The sequence below is a fragment of the Cricetulus griseus genome, assembly GCF_003668045.3.
Source record: "Cricetulus griseus strain 17A/GY chromosome 1 unlocalized genomic scaffold, alternate assembly CriGri-PICRH-1.0 chr1_1, whole genome shotgun sequence".
NCBI lineage: Eukaryota > Metazoa > Chordata > Mammalia > Rodentia > Cricetidae > Cricetulus > Cricetulus griseus.
This window is the reverse complement of record NW_023276807.1, coordinates 99,964,347-99,990,083: the sequence shown is the minus strand read 5'-3', so window position 1 is coordinate 99,990,083 and position 25,737 is coordinate 99,964,347. Positions and strand designations below refer to the sequence as shown.

Genomic DNA, 25,737 nt, shown 5'->3' with positions numbered 1-25,737 from the left:
TAAATCTTAAAAAAAAAAAAAGAGAGAAAAAAAAAAAAAAAAAAAAAAAAAAAAAAAAAGGAAGAAAGAAAGAAAGAAAGAAAGATTAGGCTGCTGTGTTGGGAGCATCCACACACACACCTGGACTGCTGTTTATCCGTAGCCTTGAGGTAATGCTGACTGAGATTTTTATTAAGTTCAATTCACCCCTTTTCTGTGTGCTCTTCACCAGCCTCCTGTCCCTAGGCATTTAAACTTGCTTCCTGAGAATATCTAGTAGGTTCACTCAGTACCTCAGGAGCTGATGGTGAAAAGTAGATTGCTCCCTGAAAAGAACTTGACTCAATTTGAAAAGCTTCCACTTTACCCATATAGGATCTCCCTCTCTCTTGCTCTGTCTGTCTATCTATAAAATGTATATGTGTGTCTATATACATATACAGACACACACACACATGCATGCACACACCCATATTTGTGTATGTGATCTGAATTTTGTTTGTAATGCCAGATTTGGTCTAAATCTTTTTAGTTTTTTAAAAAGCAAGAAAAATGGCTAATGTAGAAGAACTTTGTAAAAGGATTCTAGAGAAATCATAAATCCATTTTTCTAGGACTTGACAAGGTCTGCCCTTCTTCCCTTCCTAGGCACGGAATTAGAGCTGTTAAAAAGAACTGTGTTGTTAAAAAAAAAAAAAAAAGAACTGTGTTGTTCTAGTAGAGCTTCATAATAGGAGAAAAAGAACATGGAGCTGGGCTGCTGCTGGGCCTGGGAAGTTGAGTGAGGCAGGAAGATTGTGAATTTGAGGACAGCTTGGGATGAATAAAGAGGAGACTCTAGACTACTTAGACTATATTACAAGACTGTTTCTCAGAAAACCAAGAAACTGGTAACATGCCTTGAGGCCAGCCTGGTTTACGTAGTGAGACTCTGCCTCACACAAGTAAAAGAGAGATGGAGATGAAGGGAGAGGAGGATAAGAACAGAAATTAGCAGTTCTGGTTGTATGCCCTCTGCATTGCTATATATTATGTGTAGTGCAACCTGACTGCCTGATAGGTCATGTGCATCGTAGGAGCATACCACTCAGAATAACTAGATAAAAAGACCTATTACTGAACAATCCTAGGACAACTTCATTTGTGTGCTTTGGTTTGTAGCGTGTCTATATGGAGATTATATATGCATGAGTTTTGTGCTTACTTAGTAAAAAACTTGTAGTCACACCAAACCATTAAATTACTTTGCCAACTGGGAAGTTTTATTTAATAACATAAACTCGAATATACTCACTTTTTCCCCTTTTGGGACAGAGTCTCTATCTACCTCTCTACATAGCCCTGGCTGTTCTAGAACTCCCTATGTAGACCAGGCTGGCCTCCAACTCACAGGGATCTTCTTGTCTCTGCATTTTGAGTCCTTTAGTCCCAGAACTCAGGAGGCAGAGGAAGACAATTCTCTGTGAATTCAAGGCCAGCTGGTCTGCAGAGTGAGTTCCAAGATGTCCAGGGCTACACAGAGAAATACTATCTCACAAGAACAAAAAGCAAAAAGCAAAATAAAACTATTACAAAGCATCAATGTGGGTAGACTAAAAATTTCCTTTTGTTGCTTATAGGCGTCCCTCCCAGTGCAAGAATACCTGTTCATGCCATTTGACCAGGCACACAAGCAGTATGAGACTGCCAGGCATCTGCCACCTCCCCTCTATGTGCTGTTTGTGCAGGCCACTGCATATGGGCAGGCCTGTGGTGAGTATGGGGGCTGGGCCAGGAGGGGGCTCTGGGAGAAGCAGCCATAGCCAGGCACCACTGCCTGCACAGGAGAGTTTCCCAGCTTGACCCAAGAGCCCTCGGGTAACAGATGCTGCCTCCCCTTTGCTCCTTCAGCATGGCTGCTTGAACTATCTAGCTTGCAGCTTGACGAATGTGATGAATAGCTCAGAGGGGATGGCTTTGAATCTTTATGAATCTGGCTGTGTAGCTCTTTGGTACAGTGCCCAGACAGCCTGTTTAGGCTCTCAGGTGCTCACTCCATCAAGATATACTTGGCAGGTAGATCAGTGTCTCCTTTGTGTTTTGGGGGTGGAGTGCTTGGTGACTTCAGGTCCTAGGCCGCACTCCCAGGCTTTCACATGCCCTGAATCAGCTTGCATGACTTCGTGGTGAATTACCAGGTGAAAGGATGAGCCCCTGTGACTCTGCTAAGGTTTTTGAGTTTTTTGATCTGCTCCAGTGCAACTTTCACTTAGCACTAAACTTTTCTTCCTTGTTCACATCTTACCCCATGGCATCAGAAAGACATATTCTATACCTGTGCATGCTCCTGTCCCAGCCGTGGCACCAAGACATTACTGTGTCTTTTCTTGTGTCTCCTTGGTCCGTCTCGCCCTCTCCTTCCCCTTTGTTCTCTTCCGTTGCCATCATCAGCTCATATGAAATCCTCCTCCCAGCCCCCTAGACAGGGTGAGTAACTTTCTTTTGTGTTTAAAGTTCTACCGTTTCCACTCTATTTTCCTGTCAAATTCAAGACTAAACTATTGAAAAGAATGTAGGTAAGATGTGTGACTCTGGTAGAGTGATTGTCTAGCATGTGTAGGGTGAGTTTGATCCCCAAGACAGTCTACAGTGCTCACTTGGGGGTAACCAGGTGGTTGGCATTGGGCTGGGCTGGTTTGTGTGTTATTTCCAGGTATAAAGCAGTAGTTGACTATTGGGGGAGGTTTTCCTTTCTTCTTTATGGTGTAGATGGGCAAATGGTATTAGGTGTGACATTCTTACCCTTAAGATAGAAGAGGAGTATCTAGAGTGTAGCTTAAGCCCTGGATTCCATCCCCACCACCATCAGGGGGGGGGGAATGGACAGAGGAAGTAGAGTGTGGCTTACTTGCTCATAGCAGTAGGATCCCAGAGTTCCACATCAGGCCAGGTGTGTGAAACAGATTGTTAACTGAGTATTTGAGAGCCAAGCCCAAGTGAATCAACCTGGAGAGGATTCTGGTTTATCTGTTTCCTGAGTGTGGCTTCTGACCTCACTGAGCATTAGGTTTCTCTAAATGTCTATAATAATAGTATACCTGTATTGCTGTTGTGAGATTTAAGAATGTATTTACACTGGGCAGTGGTGGTGCACACCTTTAATCCCAGCACTTGGGAGGCAGAGGCGGCAGGCAGATTTTGTGGTGCTAGGGATCAAAGCCACAGCTTCATGTGTGTTAACTGTGTGCTCTTCTGTGCTACATTTCCCTATCCCTAAAACTAATGTAACTCAACATTTAAACCTTAGCTCATTTATCTTCTGCCACTCAAATAGCAGTTACTGTCTTTCAAGTCTCCATATTCTAGATATGGAAACTGATCAGTAAGATCAGTAAATTATCTTCCAGGTCACAAATCCAGTAATGAGTGGGACAGGAGTCAGATCTAGGACTAGGCTGCAGCATCCATGTTCTTTCCTACTCTTCTCCACTGCTGTGTGAAATGAAACAGTGCTGGCCAGTGACATGCAGAACAGAGTCATTTTTACAGAGAGTAGCCCATCATCTTTGGGGTGTGGATGGGTGTGGGCTTCTGGGAGAAGCCTTTTTAGGACAGATGGTGGAAGAGTCCTGTGGGGTGACATATCCAGGGTTTGAGTTCCTGGGCTTTGCACCTGTCTCAGGGATGCTTACCTGGGAAGCAGTACTCTGGATTATTTGTTCTTAGCAAATCATAGAGAAAAGATTTGAGTTTCTATCTCCTTCCTCTGTGTGGAGTGAGTTTGCCCTCCCCCTCAGTCGGCAAGAAACGGGGGCAGGTGTAGAAGAAACACAGCTGCCGAGTTGGCTTGTACTCAGCAACCTCCCAGCAGCTTTCCAAAGAGGCCTTTTCTTACCTCCAGATAAGACGTTGTCTGTGGCAATTGAAGGCAGTGTGGATGAAGCCAAAGCTCTCTTCAAGCCCCCTGAGGACTCTCAAGGTAATATGGTGATTGAGATACCTTACCCAAGGATACTAAATCACTACCAAAGGACCAAGAGTCCTTTGAGAAATAGCTGGACTGATGAAGTATAGCAGGAGGCCTGACCTTAATGTCAGTTCCCAGAGTCACCAAAGGCAGCCTTTGGATCTTAGCCCTGCCACTTACTAGCACTCACCAGCACTTTGAGCCTGAGGAAGGCTGTTGACTTATTGTAAAAGGTAGCTGGTAGCTGGTTACAGGTTAATGCTTGTAATACCCAAATTCTAGAAGTTGCAGTAGGAAAATTGCGATAGGTTTGAAAATTGGTCTATAAAGCAACTTCCAGGCCAGCCAGGGTGACATATTGAGACCCTGTTTCAGTGCCCCCTGCCACCCCTAAAAGAAAGATAAATTCCTCATATAGAATTATCATGTGGGTTACATGAAAGAACAGTCTTAACTTCTGCACACAGCAGCCCTCTAATTATACAGGCAGCTACTGTTATTTATGCTACTTTTACAAGCATACCACCAACAAAGGGTTTTATGCTCCGTAGAAATGGCATTTAAAATACTCTTGAAAAACAGGATGGGAGGCTGGGGAGATGACTCAGCAGGTAAAGTGCTTGCTGCTAAGATGAAGACCTGAATTCTGATCCCCAGCACCCACATCAAAAAAAAGCTGGGCTTTGCAGTACATGCTTTTAACTTCAATGCTGGGGGTGAAGTGAGGCAGATCCCAGGAGCTGGATGGTCAGCCAGTCTTGCCAGAATGTCTAGCTCAGTAAAAGACTGCCTCAAAAATAAATAAACAAGCAAACAGGTGGGCATGGCACACACCTTTAATCCAAGCAGGTGATTCTCTGTTAGTTCAGACAGGGCTATATACACCCTGTTTCAAAAAACAAAAATAAGGTGGAGAAATGATTTAGAAGTGCATTCTGAGTACAACCTCTGGCCTCCTTATGTGCCTATATGGGCAAGTTCACACACACACACCAAACAAACAAGTCAGGCTGATAGGCTTATAGTCATTCTTTTCATTATGTTTTCTATACCAAGTATGAAGCAGGCAGTTAACTCAATTCTTATTTAAAGAAACTCATACAAAGGACAGACTGGGTGGGCCCCTCAGTATCTGTGGTTGAGGTTTGTCATCAGGGAGCCTGTGCAGTTGTCCACTTCTCACTACCTTTTCTGTGTGGCTTCAGATGATGAGAGCGACTCCGATGCTGAGGAGGAGCAGACCACGGTAAGCCCCATTTCCTGTTACAGGAATATCATGCAACCATGCTGATGTTTTCAAGAGCACAGTCCTAAAGCAAAGGAGAAATCTGAATAAGTGTCTGTGGGGACAGGAGCCGGGCAGCTGGGTAGCTGAGGCATAAGGTCTCAGGCAGCTGTGCTGAGCTCGGGGAGGCAGAGATGCAAATGGGAGATTCGTATAACTCATGATTGGCTATTTCTTTTGTCCAGAAACGGCGTCGACCCACACTTGGGGTTCAGTTGGATGACAAGCGCAAAGAGATGCTGAAAAGGCACCCACTGTCTGTCTTACTTGATCTGAAGTGCAAAGGTCTGACTGTACTCACTTAATTCCCATAGTACCTACGAGATTAACCAGTTGTTGGTGCAAAGAGTTTAGTAAGCTTGGCCTGTAATATTTCAGTCTCCTTTTCCTATTTTTCCTCCTTTAAAAAAATTTTACCATGTTTTTGTCGTGTGTGTGTGTGTGTGTGTGTGTGTGTGTGTGTGTGTGTGTGTGTGTGTGTGTTTGCATATACCACTGCAGCAGGCAAATAGAAGTCAGAGAACATGTAGGAATTGAGTCTTTCTACCATGTGAGTCTCAGGAATTGAGTTGAGACTGTCAGGTAGCAAGTGCCTTTACCCTCTGAACTGTCTCATTGACCATTTTACATGAAGTCATGTTTTTGCTTTTTTAATTTTTATTCTTGTGAGATGTGGCAGGGGTGGGGGATCTGCCTCACTATGGCTGTCCTAGAACTTTGTAGGCCCAGTGGCCTTGAACTTAGAGATCCTCTTGCCTGGCCTCTGATGTGTTGTTTCATAAATGATCTCTTGTCTCCCTGCTCTTCTAGACAACAGTGTGCTTCATCTGACTTTCTACTATCTCATGAACCTCAACATCATGACAGTGAAAGCCAAAGTGACAACCGCGGTAGAGCTGATCACCCCCATCAGTGCAGGGTAAGGGGAAGGCACTGGGGATGGGGCATGGCGGGGCAGAGAAAGGTGGTGGTGGTGGTGGTGGTGGTGATGGTGAGAGCCCCTGTTCTCCAGTCCTCCCTCTGACTATGAGAGGGTCCTTTGCCATGTTGACTTGTTATTGTATCCCCACGGCATGGGAGTCCTGGCACATCACTGAGATTTATAAGTGCTCTTTGATTGACATTTGTGAAGACCTCTTATGGCACAGCATATAAAACAAGTGATAACAGTATATTTGCTGTGTAGGGCAGAGACATAGGCTTTTGTAGCCAGTAAAATGCATGGAAATGCATAAATGAAGTATGGGAGATGTAACCAAATTGACAAGTTTTGGCCCTTCTTTTCCCATTTCAGACCCAAAGTGTCAAGCATTTTAGTTTCCCAGTTCAGTTCAGTCCCCAGATTTGTCCTTAACTTGGGTGGTAAGTAGAGGACTATAAACAGGTAGCGACCACATCCCCAGTCTTGTTCTGCAGTCCAGAGTAGGAAGAACAGAGAATAGAAAAAACCTGGGGGTAAACTAGCCTACCCCTAGAGGATCACTGCCCTGGCCTGGCCCTACCTGGCCTGGTCCTGCTGTCAGCTGGAGAAAGAACACTGAGGCTCAGAAAGGCACAGGCCTGGTGCCTAGTGGAGCAGAGCTCTGCCTATCCCTTCCCATTCTGGGAGAAGTCTCTCTTCAGGCCTCTGCAGCCTTTGCAGTAGTGTTGAACTACCTAGGGGCATGCTGGGTGCAGTTGACCATGTTCCCAGCAGAGGGAGCCCAGAACTTGGTTCCTCTATGTTCCACATCTCAGCTGGTTCTTTCATTCTCTGAGCATTTCTAGGACATGCTTTTTGAGAGGCTTGTCACCGTGTAGTCCTTGCTGGTCTGGAACTTACTATGTAGACCAGGCTGGCTCCCAAATCATGGAGATACTGCTGCTTCTTGAATTTAGGGTAGTGGGGTCCTGGGTAGTGTAGCAAGTTCCTGGCTAGGATATATAGTGAGATAAGACTGGCTGGCCAGCAAGTCCCAGTAATCCTTCTGTCTCTGCCTCCTCAGCGATTGTAGGTATGTACGTACGGCTATACCTGATTTTTTTTATGTGATGGCAGACATTGAATTCAAGCTATCATGCTTGTGTAGTGGTCACTTTACCAACTGAGTCACCTTCTCAGCCCCACTGTATAATTCTGGAAGGGATAATTTTTAAAATGGAGTAAAACAAAACAAATCAGGAAGGTAACTTATCAGTAAAATCACTTGGTATGTAAGCCTGATAATCTGAGTTCAGTTCCTAGAACTCCTGTAGAAAGCCAGCTATGACTGTATCTGTTCTTCCAGCAAGATGGGAGTTTAGGGCAGGAAAATCACCTGGAATCTCTCAGCCCAGCTTGCCTAGAGTACACTGTGCATGGCAAAAGCAGGAAAGACCCGCTTCAATAAGACAGAATACAAAAACTGTCTTATAGGTGGTTTTTTTCTTTGGACCACCAGCTCACAAAAAATGACACAGAGACTTCTTTTTAATTATAAAAGTTCGGTCTATAGCTTAGGTTTGTCCCAATAGCTCTTATAACTTAAATTAGCTCATTTCTATTCATTTACATGTTACCACATGACTGGTGGCTTTTACCTCTTGTATGTTTTGCTCTCTCTGCATCTGGCTGGTGACTCCACCCTCTTCTTTCCAGAGCTCTCTATACCTATTAGCATCATGAGCTTCAATGTCCTACCTTTCAAAGCCTCAAGTTTATACTTTGAGAAATGGTATGATAATCCTCTCTGCTTCACAATGTTGTGAGAGTCCACTGGCTTGAAGCAGGAAGCAGTCTGTGAAAGTTGGTAGTAGAACCAGGTGTGGTGGCGCACACCTTTAGTCTCTGTACTCGGGAGGCAGAGGCAGGCAGACCTCTGAGTTCCAGGACAGCCTTGTCTAGAGGGAGTTTCAAGACAGCCAGGGCTGCACAGAGATTGCTTGATTCCAAAAACAAATAAATCCAAAATGATGGTAGTTAACATCTTAAGAGCTTAGTGGCACATTGCCACTCCTAAATGCCCAGGTCCATTTTGAGGCACCATGTTGGTTGGCATTCTCACTGTGGTCTTTTCTTCTGTAGAGACTTGCTGTCTCCTGACTCGGTCCTGAGCTGCTTGTATCCTGGAGACCATGGAAAGAAAACTCCAAATCCAGCCAATCAGTATCAGTTTGATAAAGTTGGGTGAGTAAGCAGGGCTTCAACTTTCCCTGATTCTTTGTCTGTATCTGGTAGTTCAGGCCAAGCTAGAGATCTGTTAGGGTCAGAGGATCTTGGAGCTGGAGGGGACATCTTCCTATTCTTGCATAAAAGACAAAGGGATGTCATGGAAAGATGAAAACTTGGGGAATATAGGTACATGAGAGTTAGGGATGTGGCTCAGTAGTGGTATGGTGGGTTAAATCGCTAGTACTGCAGACAGCAACAAAACAGTATCAGCAATAAAGTGAATGGCACTTTATTTCTCTTGAATATTCAAGATTTTAAAGACTATTTTATGAGTGGGTAGAGCAGTGAAGAGGTCAGTAACTGCCTTTTTGAGATTTGCTTTATGAGGCAAAGGCACAAAGAATGACTATTGGAGATGAAGTTCTAGGTAGAGATTTGATGCAGCCAAGGAGCTTCAGTTTGTGGGACTGGGGTTGGCCTGTTTTGGGGACTCTGGGGAATGCCCCAGGGTATATAGGAGGGCTTTATTGGGGCCAGGCCGTGAGCCTACGGCCTGTGTAAGGGCTCTGCTCCTCAGATGCATTCTTAACTCATAAAATTATTTTATTCTGTCTTTTCTGCAGCATCCTGACTCTGAGAGACTATGTACTTGAGTTAGGTCATCCCTACTTGTGGGTACAGAAGCTGGGTGGCCTCCACTTCCCCAAAGAGCAGCCCCAGGTGTGTACTCTGGCCCTGCCTCCTTGGCTGAAGGTCTGTGCCGCTCCTCTTCCTGGACAGATTCCAGAAAGGCCTCTGATAGCCTCATAGGGTTTCGATCTAACAGAGGCTGTGATTTGACCTCCATCTACTCAGAGCACTAAAATACCCTACCTAGTGTAACGATAAGTTTTTACTCCATCCGACTGAGCCCCGCCGCCACATGGGCATTCAGAATAACAACCAGAGACTTATATTAATTACAATGCTGCTGGCCAATTGACTAGGATTTCTTATCTGCTAGCTCAGTCTTGATTATCAATCAACCATAATCATAAGACTTATCTTATGGAGGATGCCGGTGGTAAGTGCCCTCTCGCTGGCAGATCACATGGTGGCTCCAAAGCAGAGAGCAGGGGGAAGAGTAAGAGCAAGAGCAAAAAGGAGCACTTCGTGCTTGTCCTTGCTTAAATTCTGAATCTGTCTGCTATGTCACTTCCTGCCTGGATCGCCAGACTTCTTTTTCCTACGTTTCCCAGAATTCTCCTTGACTCCTAGTCCCTCCTAACTTGCTGCCTCATTGGCCAAACAGTGCTTTATTCAACAATCAATAAGATAAACATACACAGAAGGATATTCCCCATCGACCTAGTCTTCATACATTGAAATGACTTGGCCTTCCCTATGAGCTTATAAACCAAAGATAACTTGGTCTTGTCCCAGATATAGCACAGCTACCGCTTTTGCGGTCCTTATCTCAGGAACCAGGGACCATAGAAGCCTGCCTTTTCTCAGGAGCTGGTCACAGCCCCAGTATCTTGTGTTCTTGCCAGGGCTTTATCATTTGATCTGTTAAAGTGGGTAAACACTGCCATTCCCAAATAGCACCCACCTTGCGACATAACCGTTCAGTCTGGCTAGTCCAGGAGGGATGGAGGTCCCTGAAGGAAGGAAAGGGGAGCTCTCATATGTACCTTTCATTGTCATTCACTATTAGCACACAGTGATAGCAGACCACTCACAGAGTGCCAGCCACATGGAGACCACCATGAAACTGCTGAAGACCAGGGTACAGTCTCGCCTGGCTCTCCACAAACAGTTCGCATCTCTAGGTAAGCTGGGGCAGGAACTAGGGTCTGACAGCCATTTGGCCAACATAGGAATAAAAGCCACCTCCTTTCCTTCAGAACTTGTAAATCCTGATTACAGATCAAAGAGACCTGTGTTCCTGGCATCACTGAGCAGTAGATGGTAGGGCCAGTGGGGAGAGCTGCAGACCCCCTCAGGCAGAAGTCTGAGCTCCCTGCAGAGTCATCAGTTCTGGGCCTGCCTTCCCAGAGGACACAAAGCCATTGGCACAAGTTCACAGGTTCATCAAGGCAGCTTATCCTAGGTCCATGCATCACAGACTCATGTATGTACTTGGCAGGTATTTAATGAGAGTCTAATTCATGCTGGTACCCCATTTAGCCTGAAGGGAGAACAATAGGACTCTTGTGTTTCCTGAGCTCATATTCAGCTCACTGATTGTAGCTATACAGGGGTCACCCCATTATCCTTTCCCTAAGACCTACTGAACTGGTGCTTCCAAGGGTACAGCTGAGCCCCTTGGATTTTCTCCTAAGCTCCCAGGTGATTATGATGAGTCACTGACCTAGGCAGTAGCCACATAGCTTCTTTCAGTTCATTGGGTATTTACAAGACACTTGTAGGGTGGAGGTGAGGTTTTGGAGGGAGTCAGATTTTGGGGTATTAGAGTCACTGTCAAGGTAGGCACTGAATTTCCAGGACCCAGCTGGAGACAAGACCCCTCTTCCCCACCTCCAGGCCAGTTCTTTGGTTTCATGTGGACACTGATTTCCAGGGCAATATCACCTATCTATCCCTCAGGCCTTGCTCCCCATTCAGCATTGCCAGTATTACCAAGGTTGGATGACTGTCATCCAGACAGTGTTCCCTGTGCTGGCATATTTGTTCATTGAAACACCAGCAGGGAACTGACACAGAACACTGCAGTTTTTTTTCTGTCAAGGTCAGCTGAGAAAACACAGTCCTCTCAGCTATTTGATCTAATTAACAGTTCCTGCAACAGAGACACCGATGCTAGTTATGACTGCAGGGATTTGTTTTGCTAGACATTGTCGGCATTAAGGATAAAGCACCCATGAATGAAGGTGCTAGGTCTGACTACAGGCAAATAGCCCTGCATGAAGTGGGCTATTCCTGGCATGTGATGAGCGGGTACTTCTTGAATAACCAGGTGTATAGACAAGTGTCAAGACCATGGTAGCCTTCTAGCAAGCCACAGGCAGATTCTAGTTCCCAGCTGTGGTACCTGATTTCTACCTGTAATACTTCCTGCCTTGCTCTCTTTTAGAACACGGCATTGTGCCAGTTACCAGTGACTGCCAGTACCTCTTCCCTGCCAAGGTTGTTTCTCGCCTGGTAAAGTGGGTAATAATTGCCCATGAAGATTACATGGTAGGTAGAACTGTGGCCCCTATGATCATGTCACTCATCAGCTCCTGTCTCCATCCTCTGTCATCAGGGCAGAGGCTTTAGGGGAGCAGCAGCTCACCCTGGTTCTTGTTCTAGGAGCTGCATTTCACTAAGGACATAGTAGAGGCTGGACTGGCTGGGGACACCAATCTCTACTACCTGGCGCTTATTGAAAGGGGGACAGGTAGGTGATTGCTCTGTGGACCACAGGGCTGTGAAATAGAATATGTGCCTGGAGGTTTCCTGAAAGAAGCAAAAGGTCCTAAACTCTTCCATAGAGATTTACAAACACTAGTGGCCAGGGAACCACCCTTTCAGTGAGGACTTGTTCTGCAAAACAGGCACACACGTGTTGTGTCATTGAATCCTCACGTAGTCACTATGGTGGTGGGCTCATCCTATTTCAGAGCTGAGTCAGTCCTGGCTGAATCACAAGTTTCATCTCACCTCAGCTTCATTTTGGTTTTTTTTGTTTGCTTGTTTTAGTTCCCTGTAGCAGCCTACCTCATTTCTACCTCACATACAGAAGGGTGAGACTGTTACTCTGATTGTAAAGATTAGGTAGCAGGACCTCCCTCCCTCTTCTGACATCTGACCTTGCTGGTGCCTTTTACTGGAGCCACACAGATGCCATGCTTGGGCAGTTAGGCTGTTATCCCATCCCAGCCTCAGCAGCTGGTACCTGCCCACTCATCCCAACCCCCGTCCTCACAACTGTGACTCCTGAGCTGAGGAGTCTGTGGTCCTGTATTAGTCAGTATTTTGAATGATGTAAAAATCTTGGGCTGGGGATATAGATCAGGAATAAATCACCTAGCATACCTGAGGCCTTAGATTTTTTCCCCAGCACCACAAAAGAGAAATAAGATAAGTAAAACAACATTAAATCCCCCAAGCTGAAAACTTTACAAAGGAGAACTTATTTACTCCTACATTTGTGAGTATGTTTGTTAACAATTTTTGTTACATTTACTTAGTGCATGTGTGTGTGCACTCAGGTCTAAGCAACACACACACACACACACACACACACACACACACACACACACACACACACAGTTATCAGAGGACAACTTGAGGGAGTCTGTTCAGTTTTTTCCTTCAACCTTATGGATTCCAGGGATCAAACTTGGGTCATGATGCTTAGGAGCAGCCACCATTGCCTACTGAACTATCTCACTGCCTGTTTGTCTTCTTGAGAAAGAGTCTCACTGTGTGATCTGGAACTCACAGAGAGCCATTTATCTCTGGAGTGCTAGGGTTAAAACTTTGTACCACCACACTGCTTTGTTTTTGTTCTTGAAATTAGCTAAGGCTGGCCAGAAACCCATTATGTAGTCCAGGCTGGCCTTGAACTCCTGATCTTCTTTCTTAGCTTCCAGAGTACTGGGATTGGACACATGGGCCACCATGCCTGAGGAGCTCAAATATTTGAAGGCTGAGAATCAAAGATGACCCAATGACTCTCTGGTGAAGGCCTTCATGGCAGGTGAAAAATACAAAGACGTATAGAAGAAATCATGTGGTAAAAGAGGAAGCCAGAGTGATTTGGGAGCCATGATTGTTCTATAACAACTTTCTTGGCACTAACCAGAGTACCTTAGTCCTTTCAGAAGTGCCAATCAAAAGACATCTGGCAGCCAGGAAAGGGGCTCAGTGGGTTAAGGCCTAATGACCTGAACTCAATTCCTGGAACTTACATAAAAAAGCTGAATGGAGTGGTATGCAGCTGTAACCCCAGAGATAGGATAATCTTCTGGAAGACCCAATAAGTAGCATAGCTATGGAAGGAGAGCCCCTGCCTCAAAACAAAGTGGAACGAGAGAAGTGGTTTCTGAGAAACAGTCTTCTACCCACATGCACACTGTGGCACGCTCCTGCACTCAAACACATACTCTTAATAGCAACAGGGGTCAAAAGTGTCATGGGGGGGAGAATTAATATATGGAGATATTTTATTTAGGGATTTTGAATGCAGATTTGATGCCAGGCAGTTCTGGTTATACTCAGTCTTATGCTTTTGTAGCTGTTTTATGATAGAGAAGTTTCTGTCAGAGCCTTATTTTCCTCATATATAAATTGGATTTGAGAAGCTGGGAACATTTGCCACCAATCCTAGTTGGTAATCAGAAGCAAGAGGATCAAGAATTCAGAGTCATTCTTGGTTATTTATTGAATTTGAGGCTAGCCTGGTATGTGGCTATGTGATATTCTCAACAGCAACAACAAATTTTTTTGTCTAAAAATTTATTTTTTATTTTACATACCAACCTCAGTTCCTCCTCCTTCCCCTTCTCCCACCTCCCCCATCCACTCCTCAGAGGGGGTAAGGCCTTCCTTGGGGACACAACCAAGTTGACTGGTATACCAAGTTGAGGCAGGACCAAACCCCTCCCCCAATAACAAGGCTGAACAAGGTATCTAACCATAGGGGATGGGCTCCAAAAAGCTAGTTCATGTACAATAGCAACAACAAATTCTTTAAAGGGAGGGGGGCACTGGAGAGATGGATCAGTGGTTAAGAGCACTGGCTGCTCATCTCAAGGACCTGAGTTCAGTCTCCAGCACCTACATGGCAGGTCACAGTTACCATCTGTAACTCCAGTTTCATGATGCATTGCCTTCTTCAGGCTTCGAAAGGGACTGTTGGTGCAAAGATACATGGAGGCAAACAACCAACCCCCCCCACACACACACACAGTGTTAAAAATTATAGTGACATTTCTTGAGGTAGCAGATTTACTCTGTTGACAAATGCCAGTAATTAGACCAGATTTTGGAGGAAGCAGAATTACTATACCTTACACTCAGCAACCTGGCAGTTTTACTTAGATTCTAAAACAGTACCAGTATACTTGGCAGCACTTAAATTAATGGGAGACATTTGTGTTGGCTTTGGTATGGTGTGGAGACCATCGTGGGAAGCTGGGTGATCACTGATTTTCTCCCTTTCCTCTGTTCCCAGCTAAACTTCAGGCTGCTGTGGTATTGAACCCGGGCTACTCCTCCATCCCACCCATTTTCCGACTCTGTCTAAACTGGAAAGGGGAGAAAACCAACAGCAATGATGACAATATTCGGGTAAGACCCACATGTGTGTCAGGAGGAACAGGGAGAACCCCTAGAAAGGTGGGCAGTGGCCACGCCTGCAGCTGCTGAGGCCATGTGCTTCAGTCCCAGAATAGGAGCTTACAGGATTTATAGAATGTGCTCACCCCTTAATTTCCCTGAGGCCCACAGCTTTTCCCACTCATCAAATAGCATTGTTAACTGGGTGCAGCATCCTTGCACTCCAGGGACTTAGAACTCACTAAGGGAGATGAGGGAGAAAAGACAGGCACACAGAAAGCTCAGAAAGCTGGAATCCAGTGCTCTGGTCTCTCAGCTGGAGAAATCTTAGTCCACCCCCAAGCCCAGCATGTTTATTACATAGAGTTGAACATGGAAGCGGGGTCATGGTACACAGATGGACCAAGAAGGCAAGGTTAGCTAATCCCAGTAGGAGCAGGCTCCAGGCCGTAAATATGCAGGGGGTATAAAATTATGGTTGATCAACATTCCCATTTGGATCAGAAGGGAAGGCTTTCCCATTCCTTTTAGCCTTATGTGGGGGAGGGGAAGGCTTTGCCATACCTGCGTGGATGTGAGGTTAGGGTCCCAGCTCATGATGACAACACATATTCACTCAGGACTTTATACATACTCATTCTGGATTTCATACACTCAGGGTTTCCTCTGTTCCCTACAGCAAGGCATGGTACTGCACACCTTTAATCCCAGCATTGGGGAGGCAGAAGCAGACAGATCTCTGTGAATTCAAAGCCAGCCTGGTCTGCATAGTAAGTTCCAGGCCATCCAAGACTACACAGTGAAACCCTGCCTCCAAAGAAAACAAAAAGTTTTCTTAAAATCTTGTCACCTGGGGCTTCTGTGAGATGGTAAATAAACTCTGGAAACATTACAGAAACACTCAGATTCAATGACAGTGAGTGTGCTGAGACTGTTGTTTAAGGCATTGCCTCTTGACAGGATTTGGTAGCCTATGGCCATAGATCAAGTTTTTAAAGCCTAGTGCCTTCTGACTTGGGACTTAAGATTTATCCTCTACAAACCTGTAACCCTTGCTGTAGGCATTTAGGGGAAATCCTTATAATCAGGGGTCTCTGGACAAAGCTGTGGCACGACTCTGTGTGTGTGTATGTGTGTGTGTATGTGCACTCAGGGGCCAAGTGTAAGGCTTGTGGTGTTCTCAGGTACAGCAATGAGGTAAAAGCCTGGCCAGTGTGGTAAAAGCCCATCCATACTTAGGAAGGAAATGCTGATGTGCTGGCTTCCCACCCATACAGGCTATGGAGAGTGAGGTCAACGTGTGCTATAAGGAACTGTGTGGCCCTCGGCCCAGCCACCAACTCTTGACCAACCAGCTGCAGAGGCTGTGTGTGCTGCTGGATGTCTACCTGGAGACGGAGAGCCATGATGACAGTGTAGAGGGCCCCAAGGAATTTCCCCAGGAGAAGATGTGCCTGCGGCTTTTTAGGTGAGTAGAGGGCTGGGCTTTTGTGACTCCTCATGAGGACATGGACAAAGATCAGAGTCCTCCAAAGACTAGGTCTCATTGGAAGGGCCTGAAACAGAGGGCGCCTGTTTCCATTCATGGCAGAAAATTGTGCTGCCATATTGCCAAGAAGAACGTGTTTTCTCCTTCCTGAGACTTACCTGCAGCTGGCTCACCTGTTCTTGGTCACCCCCTGGAGAAGGCCATCCAACTAAGGAAATTGCACCAGACCATGCTAAAAAGCTTTGGCTAAACTTGAGTGTTTTCTGTGGAAACAGCAGGGCCTGTTTACTTTTGATACCCAAGTGAACACTTAGGGTGGTACACCCCACAGTCCTAGTGAGCTTGCTGGCATCTTTGAGTGTTCTTTCCTCAGTGAGAAAAGACAGAGGGCATCCAGGCAGCATAGAAAAAAAACAAAACAAAACAGAGCTTCTAGAAGGCCAGCAGGTGAGCACCCTAAAGACAGAGTAGTCCATTCTGCCTAGCACCAAGCCCTTGGTCCTAGGCCTGAAGAGGAGGAGAAAGACCTTCTATGGGGTTCAGGGTGACTCAGATAATTTTTGTGACGTTTCTAGATGATTCCTGCTCCAAGTTAGGGTCTCAGAGTGTGTTAGCAGGCCTTGGCAACTTGTTGTGTAGAGTGTCTGGGCTTGCAGTACCTCAGGGTAGTTTTCCATTTTCTTGGGTGTTGAGGTTTTCTTTCCTGTTTGTTCCCTAATGTGGTTTATTTATTCTTTTTTTTTTTATTTATTTAAAAACTCTAGAGATGACTGTTAGATCTCCCTTCTCTTTTGAGCAAAGGAGTGAGGAAGGTGAGGGTGTTTGGATTATAATTCTTTATAATCTATCAGGCCTAGCATTGTGGCTCATGCCTAAAATCTTAGCACTTGGAAGCTGGAGGCAGGAGGACTGCCATGAGTTCAGCCTTGGCTACAGAACAGATAAAACAAAGGAGTTCTCACCTTGCTCTCAGTCTTGTTCTTGAATAGCCAGTTCTGACATCTTCCTTCCTGTCTGACACCTCCATTACCCTAAGGAGATACAAGGAAGCAGAGCTGAGCACCAAATGTCAGTCTGATTGAGGCTTGTTCCCCCCAGTGGGTCTGTGTGAGATCTAATCTCTTCCCACCTCTCCACCTACTCTAACACATTTGCAGGATGGGAGCCCCACACAGCCTGTGCTTATATTCTCTTAAATGGTTCCCAGAAGACTCATTTCCTGAGGTGTTGAGCTCTGCCAGTGCTCTGGGAGGTGAAAACATGTAATTGATGGGTGGGGCTGCAAGGTTCTTGACCTGGGTCCAGCCGACTACGAGTGCAGGGTGCTGGCTTGGTGTAAGCAGTGGTAGACCTGAGGTGCAGCTTGGACTGAGACCTGGCCCCTCTGCCTAGGTGTACCCTCTGGTTGGTGGCTTATAATGCCATGGAAGATCCTAGGCTCCCACCTATGAGATAAGTATCTCTGTGCTGAATTGATCAAGTAGCATATACTCCAAGTGTTAATGGAAAGATTAAATTGAGATGGAGAATGTTATGTGCCAGCATAATGCAGGCTGGATAAGCCCTCAGCCACTGGTGAAGAATAAAAACTTTCCTCACATCTTTCCACTCCCCGCCACCAACTCACACATTCCCCTAGTTACTTTTCTACTGTGTTAAACATGTGACCAAAAGCAATCTGGGGAGGAAAGGGTTTACTTCAGTTGTAGTCCTTCTTGAAGAGAAGACAGGACAGGAACTGAGGCAGAGATCATGGAGGGATGCTGCTTACCACTTGCTCACTCAACTAACTTCTTCCCATTTGACTCCGATGTGTGTAAGTTGACAAAAACAAAACAAAACAAAACAAAAAACAACTGTCCTGTGCCCATCCTTACTCCCATAGACCACGTCCCAGAGTGTAGCTGTTGTTTGGATGTCAGTCACGGACAGACAAACATGGAGAAGGAAGAAGTCCTTTTTGTAGATGTTTGTCTTTGTGGAGGTGTGTGGAAGTCCCTCTGTTGAGACTTGGTTTGAGGACCCATTTTCCTGCTAAAATCTTTACAGGTTGGAAGTTTGAACATAGGTCTTGCTGGGCCTGGCTGTGACTCAGCCTTCCTGGAGCAAACAGGCTTTGGTGTGACACCTCTGGGTTTTGTGTTAGTTGCTTCCTGGCCATATACATTGTGCAAAATTTTGCCTCCTTTGCTTGTGTCTTCAGTTTTAAATGTTTTCTTCACTTTTCAATTATAGAAATCTAGTGTTTGATGATAAAGTTATAAACAGTGATCCAAAAAATGAGAATGTTCATGTACTGTCCCCAGAATGTCTGCTGCATTAAGGGATCTTCCAGGTTCACACATTTGTAAGCATATAGAGGCACTTTTACAAAAATGGTACCACACCTTAACCAGTGTGATTTGATTTTTCTCACTGTGCCCTGTGCCTGAACTGTGCAATTCTGACATTTCCCCCCATGACAGCTCCATGGCATGCTCTTGTGAATAAACTGTAATTTATTTTATCAGTCCAGGAAGCACGTTAACAGTTCTCTTTTCTTGTTTCTCTAGGGGTCCAAGTAGGATGAAGCCATTTAAATATAACCATCCTCAAGGATTCTTCAGCCACCGATGATGTCCCTTTCTACCTCTCATTCCCCAAAGCCCAACCCTGGGTCCTGTGTCTCTGCTCTTTGCTCTGGCCACATGTAATTCTTGATATTTTCCAAAAACACCAGCTGATTAAAATGTTACCTGGCCAAATAGTCTGTGTTTGCAGCTACTTGGGCTGACTGGAAGAACAGGAGGGACCATGGCAGCATGAGGACTATTTCTGGATGGTTTTTGTTTGTTTGTTTTGTTTTTTTCAAGACAGGGTTTCTTTATGTAGTCCTGGCTGTCTTGGAACTTAGAACTTACTCTCTAGACTAGGCTAGCCTCAAACTCAGAGATCTGCTTGCCTCTGCCTCCCAAGTGCTGGGATTAAAGGTGTGCACCATCACCACCCTCCAACTTGGGTGCGCTTTTTAAAGGTGGCTGAGGGATGTTGGTTCTAGAGAGGTGTCATCTGTTTGTCCACATCTACTTTGTGTAGTTTTGCAGGGACAAAGTATCTTGGTGCTTATTATCCTAGATCTGTACTTATTAGAAAGTTATAGGAGAAATCAAAGTCAGTAGTTTCTTTCTCAGCCCTCATTCTTTCTACTAGACCTGTCTTTGTGCCTATGATTCATGAAGCCCTGGATTTGATCCCCAACAACACATAAGCCAGCTGTAGTGGTGTATGCCTATAATCCTGGCACGAGGAGGAGTTAGGAGGGGCACAAACTCAAGGTTCAAGGTCACTGTCTGCTTCCCAGGAAGTTTGAGGCCCCTGGGCTACCTAACACATTATCTCAACAATATAACTCATATTTTTGGAAGTATAATCTAGTTTGCTAACTCAAAGACAAATTAACTGTACCTTTTGTTATAGTCCAGGCAAGATTTTTCAAGCTTTTCTCCCTGTAGAACAGTCAGTGCAATCCAGCACTTTACAAACACATCTACTCTAAGTAGATTATTCTTGACAGCATGGACTTCGAGTATAGAAACTGCTTTTTCTGCCTATCTCAAGAATAAAGATTTCAGGGAGCACCAGGCAGTGGTGGCGCATGCCTTTGATCCCAGCACTTGGTAAGCAGAGGCAGGCAGATCTCTGTGAGTTTGAGACCAGCCTGGTCTAAGGAACAAGTTCCAAGGCAGCCAGGGTAACACAGAGAAACCCTGTCTTGGAAGGAAAAAAAAAAAAAAGAAGAAGAAAAACAGATTCTGGGGAGCTTGGGGCTGGAAAGATGGCTCAACAGTTAAGAGGATGTACTGCTCTTATAGAGGCCCCCAAGTTTGGTTCCCACAATCTATGTCAGGTGGCTTACAACCACCTGTACCTCTAGCTTCCGGGGAATCCACTGTGTCTGGCCTCCACAGGCACTGGCACCCATGCACACACCACCACCACCACCACTACCCCCCTACACACACTTAAAGATAAATTTTTAAGACAGACTGGGAGACTCCAAAACCTGCCTAGGTTCTTCATTCCAGCAAGAGGAGAATGGTACCTTAGGGTAGCCTTAAATGTCCAGCACCACTCAACACATAGACTCTTCCCTCTGACTACCAGAGGGAGGCACTCTCTGTCACAGGCCCTCAAACTACACAGGACTTAACTGTCTACAAGCTGACTAAAATCACTTTCCCAAGCAACTCAGCTGACCTAAGATGGGCAAGGAAGTATATTTTTTATATAACAAGCTCCCTAAATGCATTTTTCCCTGGCCTCTCTTTGAAGGAGTTGTACTTTTTTGTCCCCTTTGTTCCCTCAATTTTCTTGGTGATATAGAACACAGGAGAGCCAGTTTTTCTAGGTAGCTCCTTCTCTGCTGGCTTAGGCAGCTTGAACATCTGGGTGCTTTTTTTCCTGACCTAGTTGCTTGGGACTTAGTCCCTCCTGGCATAGTCTTGGTCTGGCTACTTTCAGGCCTACTGCCTGTGCTGAATAAGATTAAAATAGGGCCTAAAAATAGTTTCTTTAATGGCCCCTGCATTGCAGCCACCACTTTGGTCTTGTCTGGAAGACAGCCAAACTGACTCAGCACAAAAACTCACCTCTAGAAAGAAGCAGGGACTGGGCTGCAAAGACTGCTGTGAATGTTGGGGAGAGCTCTGTTTGCTACGAACAGCTTAGCCCTATCAGAAGAGGGTTTTTTTCTTCCAAAGAGCAGGCAGAGCAAAGGAATCCCTTAGTCTTACAGAGTAAAGCAAACTCGAGACAACCCAGCCCCTTCAGAATGCTTAGTGGAGCCACCCATGTCTATAGTGGGAAGAATCTCACAGCTGGAATTGTCCAGTCTTTGCAGTTTCTGAGCTGGGACACACCCCAAGCTGCAGCCCCTGCCAGCACTTGCCCTGCACCAGGAAACCCCCTTCATGTTCCTTGTCTTTTCTTTATTGCAGTGCCAGGGATCCAATAATCCAGGCCATCATGCTTACTAGGCAAATACTACTGAGCGGCAACCCTCAGCCCATCTGTCTAAGTGTTCCTACAGCTGTGATGAAGTTGGGGAGAAAAGGGTTTATTTGGCTTACACTTACACATCAGTGCACATCGTTGAAAGAAGGTCGGACAGGAACTCAAACAGGGCAGGAACTTGAACGCAGGAGTTGAAGTAGAGGCCATGGAATGGTGCTGCTTACTAGCTTGCTCTTCATGGCTTACTCTTACTTTCTCTGTCTCTCTCCTTCCTTCACTCCCTTTCCCTTCCTTCCTTTCTTTTTTTTTTTTTTTTTTTTTTTTTTTTTTTTTGTCTTTCCAGACAGGGTTTCTCTATGTAACAGCCCTAAATGTCCTGGAACTAGCTCTGTAGACCAGGTTAGCCTTGAACTCATATGGATCCGCCTGCTTCTACCTCCCAAGTGCTGGGATTAAAGGCGTGCATCACTTCCTTTTTATAACAGAGAAAACTGGCTGAGGATGGAATAACTGTCCATGTTCCTTTGTCTCTGGAGCTCTGTCCCAGGTTTGAACTCAGAGTCTGTCTGCATCTAAAAGGCTTACTCAGTAGCTGTAGGCTAAAGCCTATCCAGGCAGGCACTTTTTCTGGGCTGTAAACCATTTCAATAATACTGTTGTTCATGCCTATATACTAAGAGGAACCTGGTGGTCAGTGTTGTTCTTTTGTTTAAAAACTCGGCAGATGAGCCGGGCGTTGATGGTGCATGCTTTTAATCCCAGCACTCGGGAGGCAGAGGCAGGAGGATCTCTGTGAGTTTGAGGCCAGCCTGGTTTATAGAGCGAGTTCCAGGACAACCTCCAAAGCCACAGAGAAACCATGTCTCGGGGAAAAAAAAAAGAACGAGCTAGGTGGACTTGGAACATGAAACACAAGATACATTAACCATGGAGTTTATTACAGAGGTGGTGGGGAGAGAGGGGGGAAGTGAACAAGAGAGAGAGAGGAAAAGGGTAAGAGGAAGAGAAGAGAGCAAAGAGGAAGGGGTCCTTTACACCTGTGTGTAGACTAGCTTTCATGGTACCCTGGGCTGACCAGAGTACTGCCTGAGTGCATTCTGCCAGCTAACGGGCAGTCCAGCATAATGCCTGAATCCTTTCACTCCCACCTTTGCTTATTATTAAAAAGGTGGGGAGTTAGGCATGGCAGGTTAGGGGATAAGGACATCAAGTTCTCAAAACTACTTCCTGCTGATGTGGGGGGTGTTGACCATCTTTGGGGGACCTGAGAAAGCTGGGGTGTTGCCACGTCCTGGGATAGCTGGTTGTTCCATCGCTGTCCTGGCTGTATGGAACTCTGGCACCTCTTAGACCTAGCAAGATGTTAGCAGAGGTGAGGACAAGGTTAAGTTTAGGGAAAAAATTATTTTCTTAGGTCCTGGTACTTGAGGATCATTATAAGATGGGGGAGGGATTCCCCAGGGGGTCCCAAGATGAGGGAAGGGATTCCTGGGGACCAGGGAAAGAGTGAATAATATTTATCTGGAGTGAATCTGACCTGTTTGGGTGGGTCCAATTTGGCTCCCTGGAACCTACAAGAATCCTTTGAGTTTGTGAAAACATAAGTAGTAGACACATTGGCAGCATATTTATGTTAGAAGCAACATGGCTGAAAGCATTAACATTTTTAAAACTGACAGATATTTTAGGACAATGAAAAGTACCTTAATTTTGACTTTGTACTTATTGTATAGTGGGATAATATGATGTTTTGCACTCTGTCAGAGCTGGATTAGTAGCTTATTAAAACTTTATTGATTAATGTAAAGACTATGAACAGTAGCATAATGAGAAAGAGACAAATCTGGAACATGTTTCATTCTTTTGAATGTCTCAACTCGCTTTTTTTGTCATGACTTAAGCCTTTTTATCCTCAGACCTTCTTAACTTTAGTTTATCTACCTTACATTACCATCTTAGACCTTCTATTCTCAGACCTTTATAACTCTCATATTTAGACCTTCACACACTTTACACTTTCCAATCTTCACATAGATAAACCTTAAAATACCTGTTCCTGAAATCTGTTCTGCTTTAAGCTGGCAAAGTCATCAAAGCATCAAAAGCATCAGTTTTTGAGAAGGATAAAATTTTACCTGAGTTAATTAATAACAAATAACAGAGACTTGCCAGCTGGTTGCATGTACAGCCATCCCAAGGTCCTTCATAGTTGTTGAGGGCAATGGCTTTAAGGACACCTGTCTTCTGCTGATAGCATGCTACCTGTGGATTAGGAGTAGTAGAAAGATTTGCCTACCATTGGCCCAAGCAACGTGGAGAAAGTCAATTCCACTGTCCTCTTATCTGCGGTCTGAAGAGTTCTTTTGCAGTAGTTGAGGTGAAAGGCAGGGTTTCTCAGTGGCTAGCGTTGCTACTTTTTGTGGGTGGAGTTTCTTCAGTGCCCACCAGTCTTCTTGGAGGAAATGGGGTGGAGCCAGAAGCTGGCCTGTCTCTCTATTATAAAAAACTTTTAAATAAAACATTTTAAGTGCCATATTCTCTAGATCTCTGAGCATTTGAGGGCTGTCTGTCTGTTTAGTATATCTCAGCAGACAAAATTTGTCTTTAGTTACTTGCCTTAAGCACATAGGTGGCTACAGATTAGTGTAGGATCTGTCTGGAGAACTGGATTGAAGCTGAGAGGCTATGGAGGGATGTTTTAATTAGAGCCCTCTAGCCTGAGTGTAGCTGGTTTTAAGTTAGTAGGTTAGATTGACACCTCTACAGGACAAAGAAGTAGAGAAAAGTCCCCTTTTGTAATAGAAGCTTTACCTTTGTAAACAGCTTACAGGAAGGACTGGGTGGTATAAATATTTTGTTAAGTTGAAATGACCTTTATAACTTTAAATTTTTATCATCATTTAAAGATATATAGCAATTTAGAAATATTTGAGACTTAGCATAGTTGAATCTAAGTTGCATATAGAGTCAACCTACATTATTAAACAGTAGGTAGACCTTTATAACCTTAAATGTTTACCATCATTTAAAGATATATAACAATTTAGAAATATTTGAGACAGCATAGTTGAATTTAAGTTGTATAGAGTTACCTTACATTTATGAATATAAAGTTAAATTTAAAACACATGTACAGAGACAAGCAGACACATCAAACAGGACTGGATAAAAGCAAAAAGGGAGAAGAGTGTAATATCTGATTTTCATTCACATTGCAGCAAACAGACAGGAGGCTTTTTGTTTGTTTGTTTTTTCAAGACAGGATTTCTCTGAGTAGCTTTGGAGCGTATCCTGGCACTTGCTCTGGAGACCAGGCTGGCCTTGAACTCACAGAGATCTGCCTGCCTCTGCCTCCCAAGTGCTGGGATTAAAGGCATGCACCACCAATGCCCAGCTTTCAGACAGGAGGTTTACAGAGACAGAGTAGACTTTGTTAGACCCCCAGAAAACTAAGGTATCCGGGGTCCCAGGCCACGACCGAGGTCACCCCAATCACCAGGCAGATTCCAGAGCTTGCTGCAAACTGCATGAGGCTTTATTGTTTTTTAACGAGCTAACCCCATGTTAGCTTGGGTCTTTCACCCACCCGCCATGGCAGATGGCTAGCAAAAGACAGTTCCTAGGGGCCCCTGAGAGATCTTGTAGGGCAGCGTAAGGGGAGTGTCTAGGGGTATGCACAGGCTCACGATTGGTGTGCCTCCAGGCTTGGAGGGCTTACTTTGTGTTGATTGGTCAACTGGTTGTTATGGCCCATAGGCCCTCCCAGGGTGGTTGCTATGCTCTGTGCGTCATTGCTGTGCGCTTGTCTGTAAAGCACACCCAGGGTTGTAAAGCATAGCACCACCAGCTAACTTCTGATTGGTTCCTTGTCACAAGGCAGGCACCTAACCTCAAGTGACTAAGACAAGGTCATAGAGCACGTGTTACTGTCATGGCTGCCGAAATGGGGAGCTGGTCCCTTCAGACTTAAAACTGCCAGTGACAAGAGAGCAGATCTGCTGCAGATAGAACAGGAGGCCCTGGAAAGGCACAGTATTCCATAAACAAGCTGTGCGCAACAGGGCCAGTGAAAGAAGAAATCAGAGATGAAAATAAAAGGCTAGATTGCCGTCTGCCTAGGGAGTAACCCATAGAGTGGGTGTGCCTACAGTTAGGCCATGTGGTCAAGATGGCTGTCTCCATAAACCAGTTCCCAAGCTAGGCCACATGGCCAAGATGGCGGCTGCCATAAGCACGTTCCTGCCTGTCCACAGAAGTGGCTTTTTTCCCCACAAGTGAGGCAGAAAGATGTGTGAAACCAACAGGACACCAGAGTCCAAGTGGCACAACATCCAAAAAAGACCACCATAGGTCTGAGAAACGAACGCACCAGTCTATGGACAGTGCTAAGATACAAAACCCGAGAGACCCCTCGTGGGTCTGAGAAATAAATGTACCAGTCAATACAAAACCCGAAAACCTCAAACCTCATTCTCGGGGAAAGAATGAAAAATAAAAAATTCTCAGAGTGTCCCGAGCAGATGCTGCCCCAGGCCAGCTCACTGTGAGCCGCTGGCATCTGCACGGAGAAGAAACACGGTAGAAGGGCAGCAGAGAGGTAGAAGAAAGCTTAGAAGAATTACTCATTCCTGTTTGCTGGCTGTAACCAG

At 45.2% G+C, this 25,737-nt stretch overlaps 1 protein-coding gene across 3 annotated transcripts in view; it reads left to right on the top strand.

Moving 5' to 3' along the window:
- Positions 1 to 18,842, top strand: part of Thoc5 (THO complex 5) — a 35,419-nt gene extending 16,577 nt beyond the window's left edge. For 2 of the 3 annotated variants that reach the window (XM_027387346.2, XM_027387347.2), the window contains exons 8-20: positions 1,599 to 1,731; positions 3,860 to 3,937; positions 5,131 to 5,171; positions 5,396 to 5,495; positions 6,021 to 6,129; positions 8,254 to 8,355; positions 8,964 to 9,060; positions 10,037 to 10,151; positions 11,417 to 11,520; positions 11,635 to 11,722; positions 14,504 to 14,619; positions 15,885 to 16,075; positions 18,649 to 18,842. In XM_027387346.2, the coding sequence (XP_027243147.1) occupies positions 1,599 to 1,731; positions 3,860 to 3,937; positions 5,131 to 5,171; positions 5,396 to 5,495; positions 6,021 to 6,129; positions 8,254 to 8,355; positions 8,964 to 9,060; positions 10,037 to 10,151; positions 11,417 to 11,520; positions 11,635 to 11,722; positions 14,504 to 14,619; positions 15,885 to 16,075; positions 18,649 to 18,712 (1,338 nt within the window). In that variant the 3' untranslated portion in view covers positions 18,713 to 18,842. Of the gene's footprint in view, positions 1 to 1,598; positions 1,732 to 3,859; positions 3,938 to 5,130; positions 5,172 to 5,395; positions 5,496 to 6,020; positions 6,130 to 8,253; positions 8,356 to 8,963; positions 9,061 to 10,036; positions 10,152 to 11,416; positions 11,521 to 11,634; positions 11,723 to 12,913; positions 13,028 to 14,503; positions 14,620 to 15,884; positions 16,076 to 18,648 lie in introns of those variants that run through there. The other variant, XM_035452236.1, reaches the window with a different exon arrangement.
- The last annotated feature ends 6,895 nt before the right edge of the window (positions 18,843 to 25,737 follow it).